This window comes from Oncorhynchus mykiss, chromosome 12, assembly GCF_013265735.2.
Source record: "Oncorhynchus mykiss isolate Arlee chromosome 12, USDA_OmykA_1.1, whole genome shotgun sequence".
NCBI classification, from domain to species: Eukaryota; Metazoa; Chordata; class Actinopteri; order Salmoniformes; family Salmonidae; genus Oncorhynchus; species Oncorhynchus mykiss.
In genome coordinates this window covers 83,337,746-83,355,006 of record NC_048576.1, presented here as the reverse complement: position 1 = coordinate 83,355,006, position 17,261 = coordinate 83,337,746, and the positions used below count along the sequence as shown (strand labels likewise).

Below are 17,261 nucleotides of genomic sequence, written 5' to 3'. Positions count from 1 at the left end.
AGTACCATGTCTCAAGGATCTGTACACAATTCCTGGAAGCTGAAAATGTCCCAGTTCTTCCATGGCCTGCATACTCACCAGACATGTCACCCATTGAGCACATTTGGGATGCTCTGGATCGACGTGTACGACCTTGTGTTCCCTCCAATATCCAGCAACTTCTCACAGCCATTGAAGAGGAGTAGGACCACATTCCACAGGCCACAATCAACAACCTGATCAACTGTATACGAAGGAGATGTCGTGCTGCATGAGGCAAATGTTGGTCACACCAGATAGTGACTGGTTTTCTGATCCACACCTCATCTGTGACCAAGACATGCATATCTGTATTCCCAGTCATGTGAAATCAATAGATTAAGGCCTGTTGTGTTTATATTTTTGTTCAGAGTAGTATTTGTCCAGTAGGTTTCCTGAAGGAGAAAGCCCCCTACTTCTATGTCAAAGATAATAAAACAAAAACATGTTTGTAAATACTACAGTTATGTCCCCAAAAACACCACAGTACGTACAGTATAGATGCAGTATAGTATGTTACAGTCTGCAAAAGCTCTACAGTAAAAACTATAGTATACCGTACTAGTCTGTAAAAACAGTACAGTAAATACTATAGTACAGACGGTCCCAAACTTTTTTGGCCCAATGACCCATTTTTATATCTGAAACTTGTCGTGACACCAACCGTGTGAGAAAAAAAAATAAGTTATTAACAGACAATGTTTACTTTTTTATTTTGGCCTATGGCAGTCAATTGAAAAACATTCTAACAGTATTTCTGATTTCTTTTAAAGATGCACTCCAGCTATTTTTTACTTTTAAAAACAACATCCCACTTATAAATACAGTAAGCTAAAAATAAATATATATTTTGAGCTAAATCGTTTTTTTTTTTGGACAAAAGTACAAACTGGAGTTGGCCTGATGGTGCCCTCTGTCATCGGCCTCCCGCTTGCTTGAGGAACAAAAGAGGAGCAATAGAGAACAAACGAGTACCCCCCCCCCCCCACTTGTGCCATGTCAGATTACACCTGGACCACTTTTGGAGATGTGGGTAATAAATTAGCAGGAGACTGGAGTAGGAACTGGAGAGACTAGTTTCTGGTAGACAATGCTATGCTGACTCACATGCGGACTAACATGCATGGTTGGGGCTAAGTGCGGTTTGAACAATGCAGGTGTTAACAATGCTACAGGGACGTAAACAAAGAGGAGACTTTCAAAGGCCTTTTCTCCGACATGTCTCCTAAGTGGATTTACAGGTTTATTGTCTTTCAAAGCAGCATAAGTTTCCCATGTTTCCTCCAACTACAGTGTATGATATACTGTACCATTTTGAAGCTCTGCGTTTCCTCTTCCTCCAGCTGTACTGGTTAGATATTCACAGGACACATGACCACCTCGGCCAGGTTCATTAAATCAAGGTGGGGAAATAAGCAAGTTCAGCCATGAAGCATAATAAAGTTTGCAGACACAGCAATGGTAAGAGGCAAACCAGTAGGTCAGATGACAGCTGATCCAGAGAAGGAACAGGATATACTGAACAGTAGTTTCATATAAGTGAGCATTCAAATTCAGTATTTGAAACAACCCTTTCTAGGCCTGATTCCAATACATAATCATTGATTTGACGTCGTCTTTCACTGCCGTTAAATGGACAAATTGACTTTTAAAGGATGGATGCGTCTCACATATTTTCAGTGCCCTTATTGTGTCCGTATTTTTTTTTAACTGCATTGTTGGTTAGGGGCTCGTAAGTAAGCATTTCACTGTAAGGACCTGTTGTATTCGGCGCATGTGATTAATAAAATTGGATTTGATTTTAACCAACAGGTTCCTGCTCCTTATCTATATATTGTTTATTGTCTATGATTCTTTGTTGCTTAGTTGGTAAGCATGTGGTGCTTGTTATTCCAAGGTTGTGGGTTCAATTCCTGCAGGGATTACATACTCATTCTAAAAATGTATGCACCTATTGTGTCATTAACATTTCTCTCACTTCCCTATCTTCCCCTCCCCCTTCTCTCCCTGCATTTCCCCCTCTTCTCTTTCTCACTCCTTCTCTCTCCCAGGGGCGTGGATAGTGACGGGGGGGCTGAGGGAGGGGGTGGGTCGTTGTGTTGGGGAGGCAGTGCGAGATCATGCTGCTGCGGCTTCCTGTCTCTCCCAGAAGAAAGTCATTGCTGTGGGCGTGGCCCCCTGGGGGCTGGTGCACAACAGAGAGCAGCTAGTTAACACACAGGTACACGCTCAGAGACACAAATACACTTACACACACACACACACACACACACACACACACACACACGAATAGACACACATGTCATGACCACAAACACAATGTTCAATGTATACAGAATTAAACATGCACAGACACACACACATAAGGCGGCACAGGAACACACTACTGTACACTGACACTGTATACAAATAAATGAATGTCCTTCACTTTCCTTTATCTCTCCCCTCTTTTCTTCTCACCCTCTCTCACTCAGCCAAGCAAAACCACAGGAAATGTAATTAATAACAAGGACATTGTAATAAACAATGGATGGTAATCACAATGACCTCTCTTTTTATCTCTCCCCTCTTTTCTTCTCACCCTCTCTCACTCAGCCAAGCAAACCACAGGACATTTAATTAATAACAAGGACATTGTAATACACAATGGATGGTAATCACAATGACCTCTCTTTTTCTCTCTCCCTTCCTTTATTTTCTCTTCCTTGATCTCTCTCCCCCTCTCGCTTTACCCTCACTGATCCCCTTCTCTACCCTTGCTCCCACTCCCCTCTCTTTGTCTCTATCTTCTCCCCCCTCTTCCTCCTCTCTCAGGGTAGTTTCCCAGCGCGGTATTATGTCCAGAACGCATCTCGTGACTCGTGCTGCCTGGATAATAACTACCAGGCCTTCCTGCTGGTGGATGATGGGAGTGTAGGCCGGCGGGGAGGGGAAACGGCCTTCAGGTCCATGATGGAAGACTACATCTCCCACCAGCGCACCGGCATCTGGGGTGAGACACAGTACACACCACACACACCACACACACCACACACATGGCAGGTAGCCTAGTGGTTAGAGCGATGGACTTATAACCGAAAGGTTGCAAGATCAAATCCCCAAGTTCTGCCCCTAAACAAGGCTGTTAACCCACTGTTCCTATGACGTCATTGAAAATAAGTTTGTTCTTAAACTGACTTGCCTAGTTAAATAAAGATAAAATAAATACCTACATACTGGTAAGACTAGTCCCCATCTCCTAAAAGTTTATAAAATATATTACAGATGTGCAGGTGAAGTGCAGCATGTTCAAGCTGCCCAATGAAGGTGTACTAAGTTCAGATCACAGTGTGAACTTAAAAAAAACAAAAAAATCAACCATGTTTCTAGTGCACAGATTTCAGCATGCAAGTGTGAGCTTACGGTAAGCCAAAGTTATGCTGTCTATGGAGTGGTCATTATCTGCCATCTAAAGCCCCTATCCTATTCCCACATATTTACAAGTATAAAACTTGATGTAATTCTCGTAACGTTCTAGTAAGAGATTTCACACCCAACGTCCTTTGCGATATGATAAAGCCTATGAAACTCAGTGATGCTTTTGTGTTGGTTATATTCGTTGGGTTATTTATATATTTCAGTTAGAAAGACTAACAATGTTTGACAGTTCATCCAAAGTTGAACTCATCTGGTGAGCAACCAATGGGAGTTTCTATTGTTGACATCATGGCTACACTGTAAAAAAAAATATATATATATATATATATATGTTGATTCAACATACAATTGTAAGGCAACCAGCTGCAATAGGATTGTGTTTGCTCAACATTTGGACAATAAGTTACACAATCATTGTCTGAAGATGGTGAATCATCACTGCAGAAACAATAAATATTGGGGAGAGCACATCATTCTGGTGCATGCGCAGGAAGACCATGCTAATCTTCTCTGTATCAACCCAATTTTAATATGTTCCCCGATGGATCGCTCACAAAAGAGAAGAGAAGAGGAGATTTCCTTGCATTTATACACTGTAAAAAAGCTAACATAACCAACAGTGTTATTCTGTGAGTTGAGTGGACTTCAAATGGACAAGAATTTGAGCTAATAAAGTTTGTTGACTCAACAAACTCTGTTCAAAGTGAGCTGAATTTCAAAAAGTTTGAGTAAAATTACATTCATATTTGCCTTTGGTAGGCAACACTGTATGTTGGTTCAGCTATGCTGTAGATATGTTGAGCAAACTCACAATCCTATTGCAGCTGTTTCACTACACTCACAATAACATCTGCTAAACACGTGTATGTGACCAATAACATTTCATTTGTTTGCCTTACAATTGTACATTCAATCAAAAAATTTGAAGTGAGTCGAATTTGAACAATCTTGTTGAGTAAAACTACAAATGTATGTTTGCTCAAAACCATGCCTATTATTGTCATACAGTGTCTCCCAGCATGCTCTATTGCAGGTTGATTTTCAGATATTTTTTTCTTTCAATACCTGTGTTTTTGTATGTACATTGATTGGTTGATTACACAAACATAAAAACAATATCTAAACGAACCCATCTGTTAGTAATTGGACTTTTTGCACCTGTTTCTGAGATGGCTGTTCCAGTTATATGATTTAGGTAGTCTCGATACATTTTCCTTGCCCTGGCAGTCATTCTCAATGCGGGTGATTTCAAAGTGCCAATTGTTGTATAGTCTCACCCTGGCCGGAATTACACATCACATGGCCTGTCTGGTCCAACGGTAAAAGCCACGGGGCACACATGCACAGCCTAGGCTAACACAGTTGGCATGGGTTCAAGTCCACTGCCCTTCTGACTTGCAATCTCTCCTAGTCATGAGAGTTCTGAGTATTTTATGTGGGCCACATTATTTTGCTCCATTTAGTATAAGAGCCGCGTCATTTAGCTCCAAATGGCCCCTCATTCAAAATGGATATTATGGATATTCATATGAGTAGTAAATCATGAAACATTCACACATTGACATTAATATGATGGACATTCACAATGACATCTGATCAATGACTCATGACTAAAAATGTCTCCCCACACCCCTTCCCTGTACCTGTTATCTTCCAGATAGTGGCAGTATAGAGATTCCTGTGCTGTGTATGCTCATCTCAGGGGAAGCTGCCATGCTGAAGGTAAGCTATTACAACATCACTATCATCACTTAACTTTACTGTCCATATCCAGAACATTCCCTTCTCCCCCCAAACACTCTCTCCCTCCTTTAAAAAAAATCTTTCTCTCTCCCTCCCCCAGAGGGTGGATCTCTCTCTGAGGAAGGCTACTCCCTGGCTGGTGTTGAATGGTTCTGGTCCAGCGGCAGACCTTATCTGTGAGATGCTGGATGCCCTGTCAGCTGTGCCGATGAGCTGCACCTCTCCCCCGCCAGAGGGTGAGGGGAGCGAGAGCCCCAGCACGGAGCTGCGCGAAAGGACCCGTGAGAGGGTCAAGAGGCACTTCCCTGCCGAGGCAGACCGGGAGAAGCTTGTGGACAGGGTGCGTGTGGGATGGGTGGGGTGTGTGTGAGTGAGCACTTCATCATACTGCTTATTTATCTTCCTCTCTCCTCCTTTGTTTTTCTATCTCTCTCTGTCTCTCTCTCTCCTCTTTCTCTCTCTCTCCCCTCTCTCTCGCTCTCTCCCCTCTGTCTCTCCCCCCCTGTCTCTCTCTCCCCCCTCTCTCTCGCTCTCTCCCCTCTGTCTCTCCCCCCTGTCTCTCTCTCCCCCCTCTGTCTCTCTCTCTCCCCTCTGTCTCTCTCTCCCCCCCTGTCTCTCTCTCCCCCCTCTGTCTCTCTCTCTCCCCTCTGTCTCTCTCTCCCCCCCCTGTCTCTCTCTCCCCCCTCTGTCTCTCTCTCTCCCCTCTGTCTCTCTCTCCCCCCTCTGTCTCTCTCTCTCCCCTCTGTCTCTCCCCCCCTGTCTCTCTCTCCCCCCTCTTTCTCTCTCCTTTGTTTTCGTTCTTTCCCCAGGCTCTGAGTATCTATCAGAACAGAGATCTGATCACAGTGTTCCACGGGGAGCAGGACAGTCCTGATGATTTTGACACTGTGCTACTGAAGGCTCTGGTCAGAGGTAGGTGTGCGTGAGTTGTGCTGTCTGTTGACAAATATGTTGAACATGATCCTGGTCAAACTATTCACTCGTTCAATGTAATGTCTGTTAGCCAGTAAACGTGTGTCCAGCGATGCCAGTGGGTACACAGAGGAGCTGAAGCTTGCAGTAGCCTGGAACAGGGTGGACATCGCTAACAGTGAACTCTTCAATGGAGACATCCAATGGAGGGTGAGCTGCTCCTCAGTTTAACTCCATTTATTTTATTTTATGTTATTTAGTTGACAGGGCATTTATTCTATTCAAAACGACAGACAGACTTTACCTTTCCAACTTCTCTGTATCTGATAACATGAGGAACATAAGGGGAACGGCTTCAGAGAGGTTTCATAAGGAACAATACAGAGAAGGTAGGCTGGTGTTGAAGGGAAGGGAAGTTGGAACAATACAGAGAAGGTAGGCTGATGGTGAAGGGAAGTTGGAAATCAGAACAATTTCCAATTTGTGTAGCGTTCCTTTATTTTCTCACTCGGCAGGATGTTATTGTTTCACTTTTGACAGACAGAGAGAGATATGTTTATAAAAACGCCCTCCCATCCTCCCGTAGTACGAGGACCTGGAGGACTCCATGACGGACGCACTGATCAACAACAAGCCCCAGTTTGTACGTCTCTTCAACGAGAACGGCCTCAACATCCTGGACTACCTGACCTACCAGCGTCTGGAGGGCCTGTACCGCTCGCTGTCCAACAGCTCTCTGGCCTACACGCTTCTCCAGCGACACCTCACAGAGAGGCAGAGCCTGGCCAGATCCCTTCCCACTGTCCCCTGCTCTCCGGACGAGCCTACACCCCTCAAGAGCCCTATATCAGGACCCTCCTCTGCCAAAGAGCTCAGCTTGTATGAGGTGAGGAGGGGTTGCACTTTATTTTATGGTACAGAAATGATTAGGTACAGTATTTATTGAGAATTTATTGAGAAAAACACTCTGTGTAGAGTTGAGGCGCATTTCCTCTAATTTAGGTGTTTTGTTTTCAGTTATATGTGACTCGCCTCTCCCTCCAGGTGTCGCGGCTACTATGGGACATCCTGGGAGATGTGTGTCAGCCCTTCTACTACAGTCCTCTGGGTTTGGACCAGAGCACCAGCACCTGGAGAACACTGAAGGTAATGGCTGCCATAGCTGCGTTCCAAATAGCACTCTATCCCCTATACACTCTCAGAAAAAAAGTTGCTAAGTAGAACCATATAGGGTTCTTTAGCTTGTCTCCATATGGAAACCCTTTTTGGGTATATCTAGAACCATTAAATAAATGGTTCTACCAGGAACCCCTTTTTTCGTCTAAACCCATTGGGCACAGACGTCAGTTCAATATCTATTTTTGATTTACATTTGGTTGCGTTGTCAACTAACTTGAATTCAATGTAAAATCAAGAACAAATGTCACCATGACATTGTATTTAGGTTAGAAGTAAGGTGAAAAAAATACCAAATTCCCTTACCTTGATGACTTTTTGCAAATCCAATCAGTTTTTCCCATTTGATTCAACTTCATCACATAGAATTGTTTTCTTGAAATGATGTGGAAACAGCATTGATTCAACCCCTTTTTGCCCAGTGGGAAGGTCCTTCCTAAAACTATCTATGAAAAGTTCTAACAACCCTTTTATCTTTGAACGGTTCTACCAGCCTTATTATCCTTTAAAATAAACCACCTCTTTTTGACAATACATTACATGCTGTATATAATGCCTTACTTTTGAGGGCCTATATACCCTAACACAGTGGTCTGAAGCTCCTGGATTACAGGCCACATTAGGCCTGCAAATCACATTATGCTGGCTTGTAAAGTGATGTGTAGTTCCTTTTGGAATTCATAGTGATCTCGTTCTCTGTTTGCCGATAAGAGTAAAACTTTTAAACCGCCGCCGGGCCAAATGGAATACCAGGATGGGTTCTCAGGGCATGCGCAGACTAGCTGACAAGTGTCTTCACTGACATTTTCAATCTCTCTTTGTCCCAGTCTGTAATCCTAACATGTTTCAAGCTGACCACCATTGTCCCTGTTACCAAGAACTCCAAGGTAACCTGCCTAAATGCCTATCGTGCCGTAGCACTCACATCTGTAATTATGAAGTGCTTTGAAAGGCTGGTCATGACACTCGTCAACACCACCATCCCAGAAACCCTGGACCCACTCTAATTTGCATACCTCCTCAAAAGATCCACAGATGACGATATCTCAATTGCACTTCACACTGCTTTCTCCACCTGAACACCGAACACTAGTTCGGTGTTCAACACCATAGTTCCCTTCAAGCTCATCACCAAACTTGGGACCCTGGGACTGAACGCCTCCCTCTGCAACTGGACTTCCTGACAGGCTAGCCCCAGGTGGTAAGGGTAGGCAACAACACCTCCGCCACACTGACCCTCAACATGGGGGCCCCTCAGGGGTGTGTGCTCAGCCCCTTCCTGTACTTCCTGTTCCCCCATGACTGTGTGGCCACGCACAATTCCAACACCATCATCAGAGAGTTAGCAGTGTGGTGCCAGGAAAACAGCATCTCCCTCAATGTCCCAAGACCAAAGAGCTGATTGTAGACCACAGGAAATGTAAATTTAAGTGCCTTTGAATAGGGTATGGTAGTAGGTGCCAAGCGCAACAGTCAACAGTTTCCCGTGTGTATCAAGACTGGTCCAACACCCAATGGACATCCAGCCAACTTGACACAACTGTGGGAAGCATTGGAGTCAACATGGGCCAGCATCCCTGTGGAATGATTTTGACACTTTGTAGTCCATGCACAAACAAATTGAGACTGTTCTAAGGGCAAAGGGGGTGCAACTGAATATTAGGAAGGTGTTCATAATGTGTTGTACACTGTTGATATACGCCATACTGTATATACACTCACACACTACACTTTCACACAAACACACACACATCCCCCTCCCCCCACACCTGTGCGCATAGTGATGCCACACACACTTTCACACACACACTTTCACACTCATTATATGCTACTGCTACTCTGTTCTTTATTGACTCTTATTATCTATCCTGATTCCTAGTCCCTTTACCCTGCCTTCATGTACATTTATACCACACATACCTCGTACCCCTGCACAGTGATATCGTACTTGTACTCCCAGTATATAGCTTCATATTTGTGTATTTTATTCCTTGTCTTATTTTTAAAATATTCGTATACATTTTTTTTAAAGCTCGGGAAGATGTCGGGAAGGGCTCATGAGCAAGCATTTCACGGTCAAGTTTATACCCCTTGTATTCTGTGCATGTGGCAAAACATTTGAATAGATTTTTTAAAAAATGTAAAAAAAATCCAAGAGTGTTTAGGGCACTACCAGAGCACATGAATTACAAATGCATCTGTTGTCAATGACAAGGTCCAGTGATGTGTACTAACTAGGCCTACTTACTAGGCCTGTAGACTCCACCAATATAGTTGAATTATCAACGCTGCTACGGTGAACCTACTTTATCACTGGTCATAGAAGGTAACTGTGACTGCTGTGCTAACCAGGCTGTATTTACTCTCACCCGATCTGTCTTTATGTACTCTCTCTCTCCCCTCTCTCAGCAAGTGAATAAGTTGTTACAGGGGGATTGTCTGTATAGGGAGCAGCGCTGTGTCCATCCCTGGGCCTCTCTGTTCATCTGGGCTGTGCTGCAGAACCGCAGCGAGATGGCTGTCTACTTCTGGGAGATGGTAATTTATTAATGAATGATTTGATTCAACTTTTATCTGACGAGTTAAGTCAGTTAAGAATGTATGGATCTCTATCCCCTTTTGCTTTGTGACAGATTTTCCATTTAGTTTTGTCATCTTTTTAGAGGGGGCGCGGGGGGGGGGGGGGGGGGGGTGTTTACAGGAACAAAAACAACCATAGAAATTCATACAAAGATTTCCCCACCTCAGTTCCCACCCCGCCTAGCCCCCCGCCCCCACCAGAAGAAAGCATGCCTCCCTCACCCTTGTGGTTCTTTTAGGAGATTCTGACATTTGAAGTTGGCAGGAGTAAGCGTGGCGGTCAGACTAGCTCATATATCGAATATCTATTTGATTGATTAAAGAAAACAGAGGTGTAGATAATAGTATGAAATTGATTCATGACAATGATTTATGCCTGTTTGACTAGAAAGTGTATGCTTTTGCTTTAGGATTAGGTGCTTGCCAGGCATAAATGAGATTGTAATCAGAGAGTATATGCTGGAGAGCCTTGGTTGCATGTGGATAATAACCCCACTGTGAACAATTCTCCCCTCCCTATCCCCCCCCCCCTCCCCTTCGCTCGAGGGCTGATGGTTATTTCCTCATAATCAATCTCTCAGATAGTAGTGGCCACCTCTTTTTGTTGTCTGGTTTTGAAAGCCACCATGTTACCACAGGTGAATTGTGAACAGACAGAATATGCCAGCTGCAGGAGCAAAATAGACCTGCTATTGTTCCTTGTAATACAGTGAACATCCCACACCTTAATGTGATGATACTGTATGTGTTGACAATTATTTGAAAATAAGTCTGTTGATTCATAGTTTGTTTGCAAAAGAAAGCCACAAGAAAGCCAAGCGTTTCAATGCATGCCCCCGGAACCGGAACTCTGACATGTTAAAACAATCCCATTTTTCTTTCTCTCTCGCTCTTTCACTTGCTCTTGCTTTCTCTCTTTCTCTCTCTCTCTAGGCAGGGGAGTCTGTCCTCAGTGCTCTGGCAGGCTGTAAGATTCTGAGGGAGCTGTCTAAGCTTGAGAGTGAGACGGCGGCCAAGCTCTCTCTGAAGGAGCTAGCACAGAAGTTTGAGAACTTGGCCAATGGTGAGCGAGCCTTATTCCAAATGTCTAGCTAGTTTGATACTTAATGTGATGGGCTGCTCCCTGACATTCTGATTCCCCAATTAAAGCCTAGACAGTCAAGGTATCCAAGTAATGCCTAGGGGCATTTATCTGTTTTGCATATAAGTGAGCATCTTGTATTTTGTGAGTGAATTTACACCCCATAAAGCCTAGTAGCGACTCCGACTCAGAATGCAAGGGACCACCTGTTTGAAAAGTCTGCTGGAGGGCATCCCAGTCTGGGGCCATTTGCAATGTTTTCACACTCAAGGCCTGTAGGATGAGGATGGAAGCAAACCCATTTGCACCCCTTATTCCTAATGGGAAACCTAATGTGAAAACCTGTGACCCGTTTCCTCTCATTAGACTTGTTCAGTGAGTGTTGAGTATTAACCCTTTAATTGTCTCTCTAGAAGTGTTCAGTGAATGCTATCAGAGCAGTGAGAGTCGCTCTTTCAACCTCCTTATAAGGCAGTCTCTGGTGTGGGGCGAAGCTACCTGTCTGGAGATGGCCACCGCAGCCGATGCCCGCCTCTTCTTCAGTCACGATGGCTTGCAGGTCTGTATTAAACCAGGGGATCAGAGGTCAAGGTGTGTGTGTACGTGTGTGAATCTCTGTGTGAATCTGTGTGTACGTGTGATCTGTATGTTCACATTCATCTTTATAAAACTAACCAGATTTCCAGAGTGTGTGTATTAGAATGTGAAGGGTGGTTAATTGAAGTTTTTCAGGACTAACTCTGCTCCTACCTCTTCCCCTGGCAGTCTCTGCTGTCTCAGATCTGGTGGGGAGACATGGAGACGAGCACAGAAGTCTGGAAACTGATCCTCACCTTCTTCTTACCCCCCCTCATCTACACCAACCTCATAAGCTTCAGGTTAGTGGCTACCTGTCTGAGAATTTCCAATCCATTAAGCATTAAGATATAGAGTGGATTGGCTGCCCACTTTGAACAAATACTACAGTTTACTATAGAATACTACAGTATTTACAATAGAATACTGTAGTAAACTTTACTATACTAACAGAGGATTTGAGCGGTCAGAAATCCCATTTATTGCTTACCGTCCACATTCCCCCGCTTCGCTAAAAACCCTCACCGCTCACAGGAAAAAATAACTACCACTCCAAATTCGCTCCATTCATTCATTTTTATTTAAAAACTTAATTTAACTAACCCCATCTACTGTACTTTTGTGACTATGTACCATTTAGTTTGGAAGTAGCTCTCAACCAAGGGTGTAGGAGCCAGGGAACAGGGGGGACATTTGCTTTGAGTAGTGCCTGACGCTAGTGTGGAAACACATACATTCTAAGGGATTTCAATGGGTCTCCATTCTGATTTGTTTTATACTGTTCAATTAAACTTCAACCAAAAATAATCTAGGCCTTATTTTTGACCAAATGTTACAATTGTGATTTGATTTAGATCAAACCACTTGGATGAACTGCTGGAATCATGGATAAACAAGGTTCTAACGATGAACTTAGTCTTAAGATGCTTTTGATCCAGCCTACAATAACCATGGTAGAGAAAAAGCCCAAATTAAATAAAAATATTTTTTGTAGTAATTGTTATTTTGGTGGTTTCTAATACTTTAAACCCTTTTATTTAATTATAATGTACATATATTTAATGATTACTGAAGGGAAACAGTTAATTTCCATTATGCCCAATGCAATGTGAAGACGCTAGCTCAAACCTCCCATTGTTGCAGCTGACTTGGGCCACTCAAATCAAATACAATTGTATTTGCCACATGCTTCATAAAGAACAGGTGTAGACTAACAGTGAAATGCTTACCTGCGGGCCTTTCCAAACAATGCAGGGAGAAAAAAAAGCACATTTGAGAAATTCTGAAATAATATAATAATAATTTTAACATTAGGAAAAAATTGAAAACTAATAACACGAGGAATAAATACACAATGAGTAACAATAACTTGGCTATACAGACAGTGTACCAGTTCCAAGTGGTTGAGCAGGGGTATGAGCTAATTGAAGTGGATTTTAAGATAACCAGCCTGATTTCATTGATCTGTAGCATGTTTGGACACAAAATAATTAGCAAGCTGGCTATCTAGTAATGCAGCACTATTAAGCTGTCATTTATCATCCATGATGTAGTTATGAACACAAGTTGTCCAATTTTCATATAGTCAAAAAGTTATGGCACTAACATCTTGTCCATTTCATAATGAGGTTCACACTTCTATTGCCGGTGTAATTTGCTTGCTTTGATCTTTGGTTATTTGCTGTATAGAATAACATGAAAAGTGATCAAAAATATGTAAAAGCATTGGGCAGGTGAAATGTATACCAATACAGTTACACCAATCCACTGCTTTTAGTGAACGAGCGCAAAGGCGAAGAAGGGTTACGGGATTGGGCTCCTGTCATGCTATAGTAGCCTAGCGCACCCAGTTACCGCTTTCTTAGTCATCAATCACCGTTGAAGCTGATGGAGGACTTCTCAGAATAAATGCAATGTTTCTTATTTCATTTAGCTAATTAGTCGCCAGTACAGCATTTTAATGTGCATATAACCTGCCCATTCCCTTCCCCCATATTCCAATTTGTGTAACCCATAAGTAAGAAACCTACACGCCAAGTATAGACAATATTGTGTTCCCTTAAGGTTATAGAAAAGAGCAGAAGCTCTGAACTATCCATTCAGACCCCAGTCCTACTTAAAGGTTTTGGAAAATGTGCTCTTAGTATTTTGTCCAGTAGGTTTCCTCAACGAGAAAGCCCCCACTTCAATGTCAAAGATAATGAAACAAAAACACTATAGTAAATTCTACAGTTCATTGGAAGCGGAAGTGTAAACTCTAACCTAGTCTATTAGCTAGAAAGGTATCTTGGCGGCGTAGAGAACATTTTTATGTTGTAAATAAAATGTTCTGCAAATCGACTAAATTCATTGAGCTGAGAGAAAATGTTGCAGTTTTTAAACACATTTCCTGCAATAATACACAGTTTGGCATGGAGCTAATGCTGTATTCCTCTGCTCAAACAGAACAAAATCCATGGATATGTATCCTGAATGTTCTGTTCTCCCCGACTGTCTAGCTTTTATTTGATTGTTAAATGCAGTACAGTTCAATAGACACAAACTGTTTTTCCATCCGTAAATTACCACTTAGATGGCCCGCCTAAGAATTTTCTATTCAGAAAAAACCTTGTAATTAATTCCAATGATAGTCATTTTCTCCATATTACAAATACAGTGGGGAGAACAAGTATTTGATACACTGCCAATTTTGCAGGTTTTCCTACTTACAAAGCATGTAGTGGTCTGTAATTTTTATTACAGGTACACTTCAACTGTGAGAGACGGAATCTAAAACAAAAATCCAGATAATCACATTGTATGATTTTTAAGTAATTAATTAGCATTTTATTGCATGACATAAGTATTTGATCACCTACCAACCAGTAAGAATTCCGGCTCTCACAGACCTGTTAGTTTTTCTTTAAGAATCCCTCCTGTTCTCCACTGTATTAACTGCACCTGTTTGAACTTGTTACCTGTATAAAAGACACCTGTCCACACACTCAATCAAACAGACTCCAACCTCACCACAATGACCAAGACCAGAGAGGGTGTAAGGATATCAGGGATAAAGGCAACAACTGTTGGTGCAATTATTAGAAAATGGAAGAAGTTCACGATGACGGTCAATCACCTTCGGTCTGGGGCTCCATGCAAGATCTCACCTCGTGGGGCATCAATGATCATGAGGAAGGTGAGGGATCAGCCCAGAACTACACGGCAGGACCTGGTCAATGACCTGAAGAGAGCTGGGACCACAGTCTCAAAGAAAACTATTAGTAACACACTACCCCGTCATGGATTAAAATCCTGCAGCGCACGCAAGGTCCCCCTGCTCAAGCCAGCGCATGTCCAGGCCCATCTGAAGTTTGCCAATGACCATCTGGATGATCAAGAGGAGGAATGGGAGAAGGTCATGTGGTCTGATGAGACAAAAATAGAGCTTTTTGGTCTAAACTCCACTCGCTGTGTTTGGAGGAAGAAGGAGGATGAGTACCACCCCAAGAACACCATCCTAACCGTGAAGCATGGAGGTGGAAACATCATTCTTTGGGGATGCTTTTCTGCAAAGGGGACAGGACGACTGCACCGTATTGAGGGGAGGATGGATGGGGCCATGTATCGCAAGATCTTGGCCAACAACCCCCTTCCCTCAGTAAGAGCATTGAAGATGGGTCGTGGCTGGGTCTTCCAGCATGACAACAACCCGAAACACACAGCCAGGGCAACTAAGGAGTGGCTCCGTAAGAAGCATCTCAAGGTCCTGGAGTGGCCTAGCCAGTCTCCAGACCTGAACCCAATAGAAAATCTTTGGAGGGAGCTGAAAGTCTGTATTGCCCAGCGACAGCCCCGAAACCTAAAGGATCTGGAAAAGGTCTGTATGGAGGGGTGGGTCAAAATCCCTCCTGCAGTGTGTGCAAACCTGGTCAAGAACTACAGGAAACGAATGATCTCTGTAATTGCAAACAAAGGTTTCTATAACAGATATTAAGTTCTGCTTTTCTGATGTATCAATTACTTATGTCATGCAATAAAATGCAAATTAATTACTTAAAAATCATACAATGTGATTTTCTGGATTTTTGTTTTAGATTCCGTCTCTCACAGTTGAAGTGTACCTATGATAAAAAAATACAGACCTCTACATGCTTTGTAAGTAGGAACATTTGCAAAATCGGCACTGTATCAAACACTTGTTCTCCCCACTGTATATGTATCTACTTCCCCAGAGTTGGATGTTACAGGACTAGCTAGCATGCTAACTGTTCCTGTAGACATCCAGTCACACACTAGTTAGCATTGGCTGGTGAAACTACATCTAACTTTCTTCATACTGGACAGAGACATTCCATTTTTATCCACGGTGGTATTCTGTTACAGCTAGCGATGTTCATAAAAAAAACATTTTCAAATGGGCATTTTTTATTTCCCCGGACCCCTGCAGTACGTCCACGGACCCCAGTTTGAAAACCCCTGCAGTATACAGTCTGCAATGACAATAACTATAGTAATACTAAAGTATTTACACTATAGTAAACTATAGTAATTTTTCATGTGGTTGGTGGTGAAGGGAAATAAAGTTTCCAATATGTAAAGCATTCCTTATTTTCCTCATAGGGTGTGAATTTGAGAAATGAGGCTGGTGGTGAAGGAAAGTTTCCTCTGCGCAAAGTCTGTCTGTCGGTTTATCAGCTCTCTCTATCTCTACCTTTCTCTCTTTCTCAGGGAACCTGAGGAAGAGGGGAAGACTGAGCAAGTGCCGCATGGTCAAGACACAGACAGTCTGGACGGAGTCGATGCCACCATGTTCTCCCTCACCGACATGATGTAAACGCACACACGCATGCACGCTCGCACGCATGAATGCACACACAAAAAGTAATTATTCTAATTATTGTCCTCTCAGGGATGAGGATGCTGAGGAATATGCGGCTGTAAGGGTCAATCTGAAAGGTGCCCCCCCCTCCAATCCTAAGAGGCCGTTCATACTGCTACGCTGGAGAGAGTTCTGGTTCGCGCCCGTCACGGCGTTTCTAGGCAACGTGCTGATGTACTTCCTGTTCCTCAGCCTGTTTGCTTACGTCCTATTGTTGGACTTCAAGCCCCCGCCCCCTCACGGCCCGTCCACCTTAGAGTTTGTTCTCTACTTCTGGGTCTTCACCCTGGTCTGTGAGGAGTTTCGACAGGTAGGACGCATCGCATGTACACACACACACACACACACACACACACAAAACATATACATATACATATACATATATATAGTCAGTTCAAAAATGATTGGCACCATTGATAAATATCGAACTCTATTGTATGCTCAAAAGTTTTTTTACAATTATATTATTTTACACTCGCCACATACGCTGCTGCTACTGTTTCTCATACATACACTGCTGCTACTGTTTCTCATACATACGCTGCTGCTACTGTTTCTCATACATACACTGCTGCTACTGTTTCTCATACATACGCTGCTGCTACTGTTTCTCATACATACACTGCTGCTACTGTTTCTCATACATACACTGCTGCTACTGTTTCTCATACATACGCTGCTGCTACTGTTTCTCATACATACGCTGCTGCTACTGTTTCTCATACATACGCTGCTGCTACTGTTTCTCATACATACACTGCTGCTACTGTTTCTCATACATACACTGCTGCTACTGTTTCTCATACATACGCTGCTGCTACTGTTTCTCATACATACGCTGCTGCTACTGTTTCTCATACATACTCTGCTGCTACTGTTTCTCATACATACGCTGCTGCT

General features: G+C 43.0%; 1 protein-coding gene across 3 annotated transcripts in view; it reads left to right on the top strand.

Annotated features, from left to right (window-relative positions):
* Window positions 1–17,261, top strand: part of LOC110538664 (transient receptor potential cation channel subfamily M member 4) — a 58,180-nt gene that overhangs the window by 22,428 nt on the left and 18,491 nt on the right. For all 3 annotated transcript variants that reach the window (XR_005035156.1, XM_036938820.1, XM_036938821.1), the window contains exons 5-18: window positions 2,070–2,239; window positions 2,833–3,010; window positions 5,093–5,157; window positions 5,279–5,518; window positions 5,988–6,090; window positions 6,182–6,300; window positions 6,677–6,976; window positions 7,135–7,236; window positions 9,676–9,804; window positions 10,780–10,909; window positions 11,341–11,486; window positions 11,693–11,805; window positions 16,211–16,312; window positions 16,392–16,671. Coding sequence is in view for 2 of the 3 variants with exons in the window: in XM_036938820.1 (XP_036794715.1) it covers window positions 2,070–2,239; window positions 2,833–3,010; window positions 5,093–5,157; window positions 5,279–5,518; window positions 5,988–6,090; window positions 6,182–6,300; window positions 6,677–6,976; window positions 7,135–7,236; window positions 9,676–9,804; window positions 10,780–10,909; window positions 11,341–11,486; window positions 11,693–11,805; window positions 16,211–16,312; window positions 16,392–16,671 (2,177 nt within the window). In the remaining variant the exon portion in view is untranslated. The remainder of the gene's footprint in view (window positions 1–2,069; window positions 2,240–2,832; window positions 3,011–5,092; window positions 5,158–5,278; window positions 5,519–5,987; window positions 6,091–6,181; window positions 6,301–6,676; window positions 6,977–7,134; window positions 7,237–9,675; window positions 9,805–10,779; window positions 10,910–11,340; window positions 11,487–11,692; window positions 11,806–16,210; window positions 16,313–16,391; window positions 16,672–17,261) is intronic.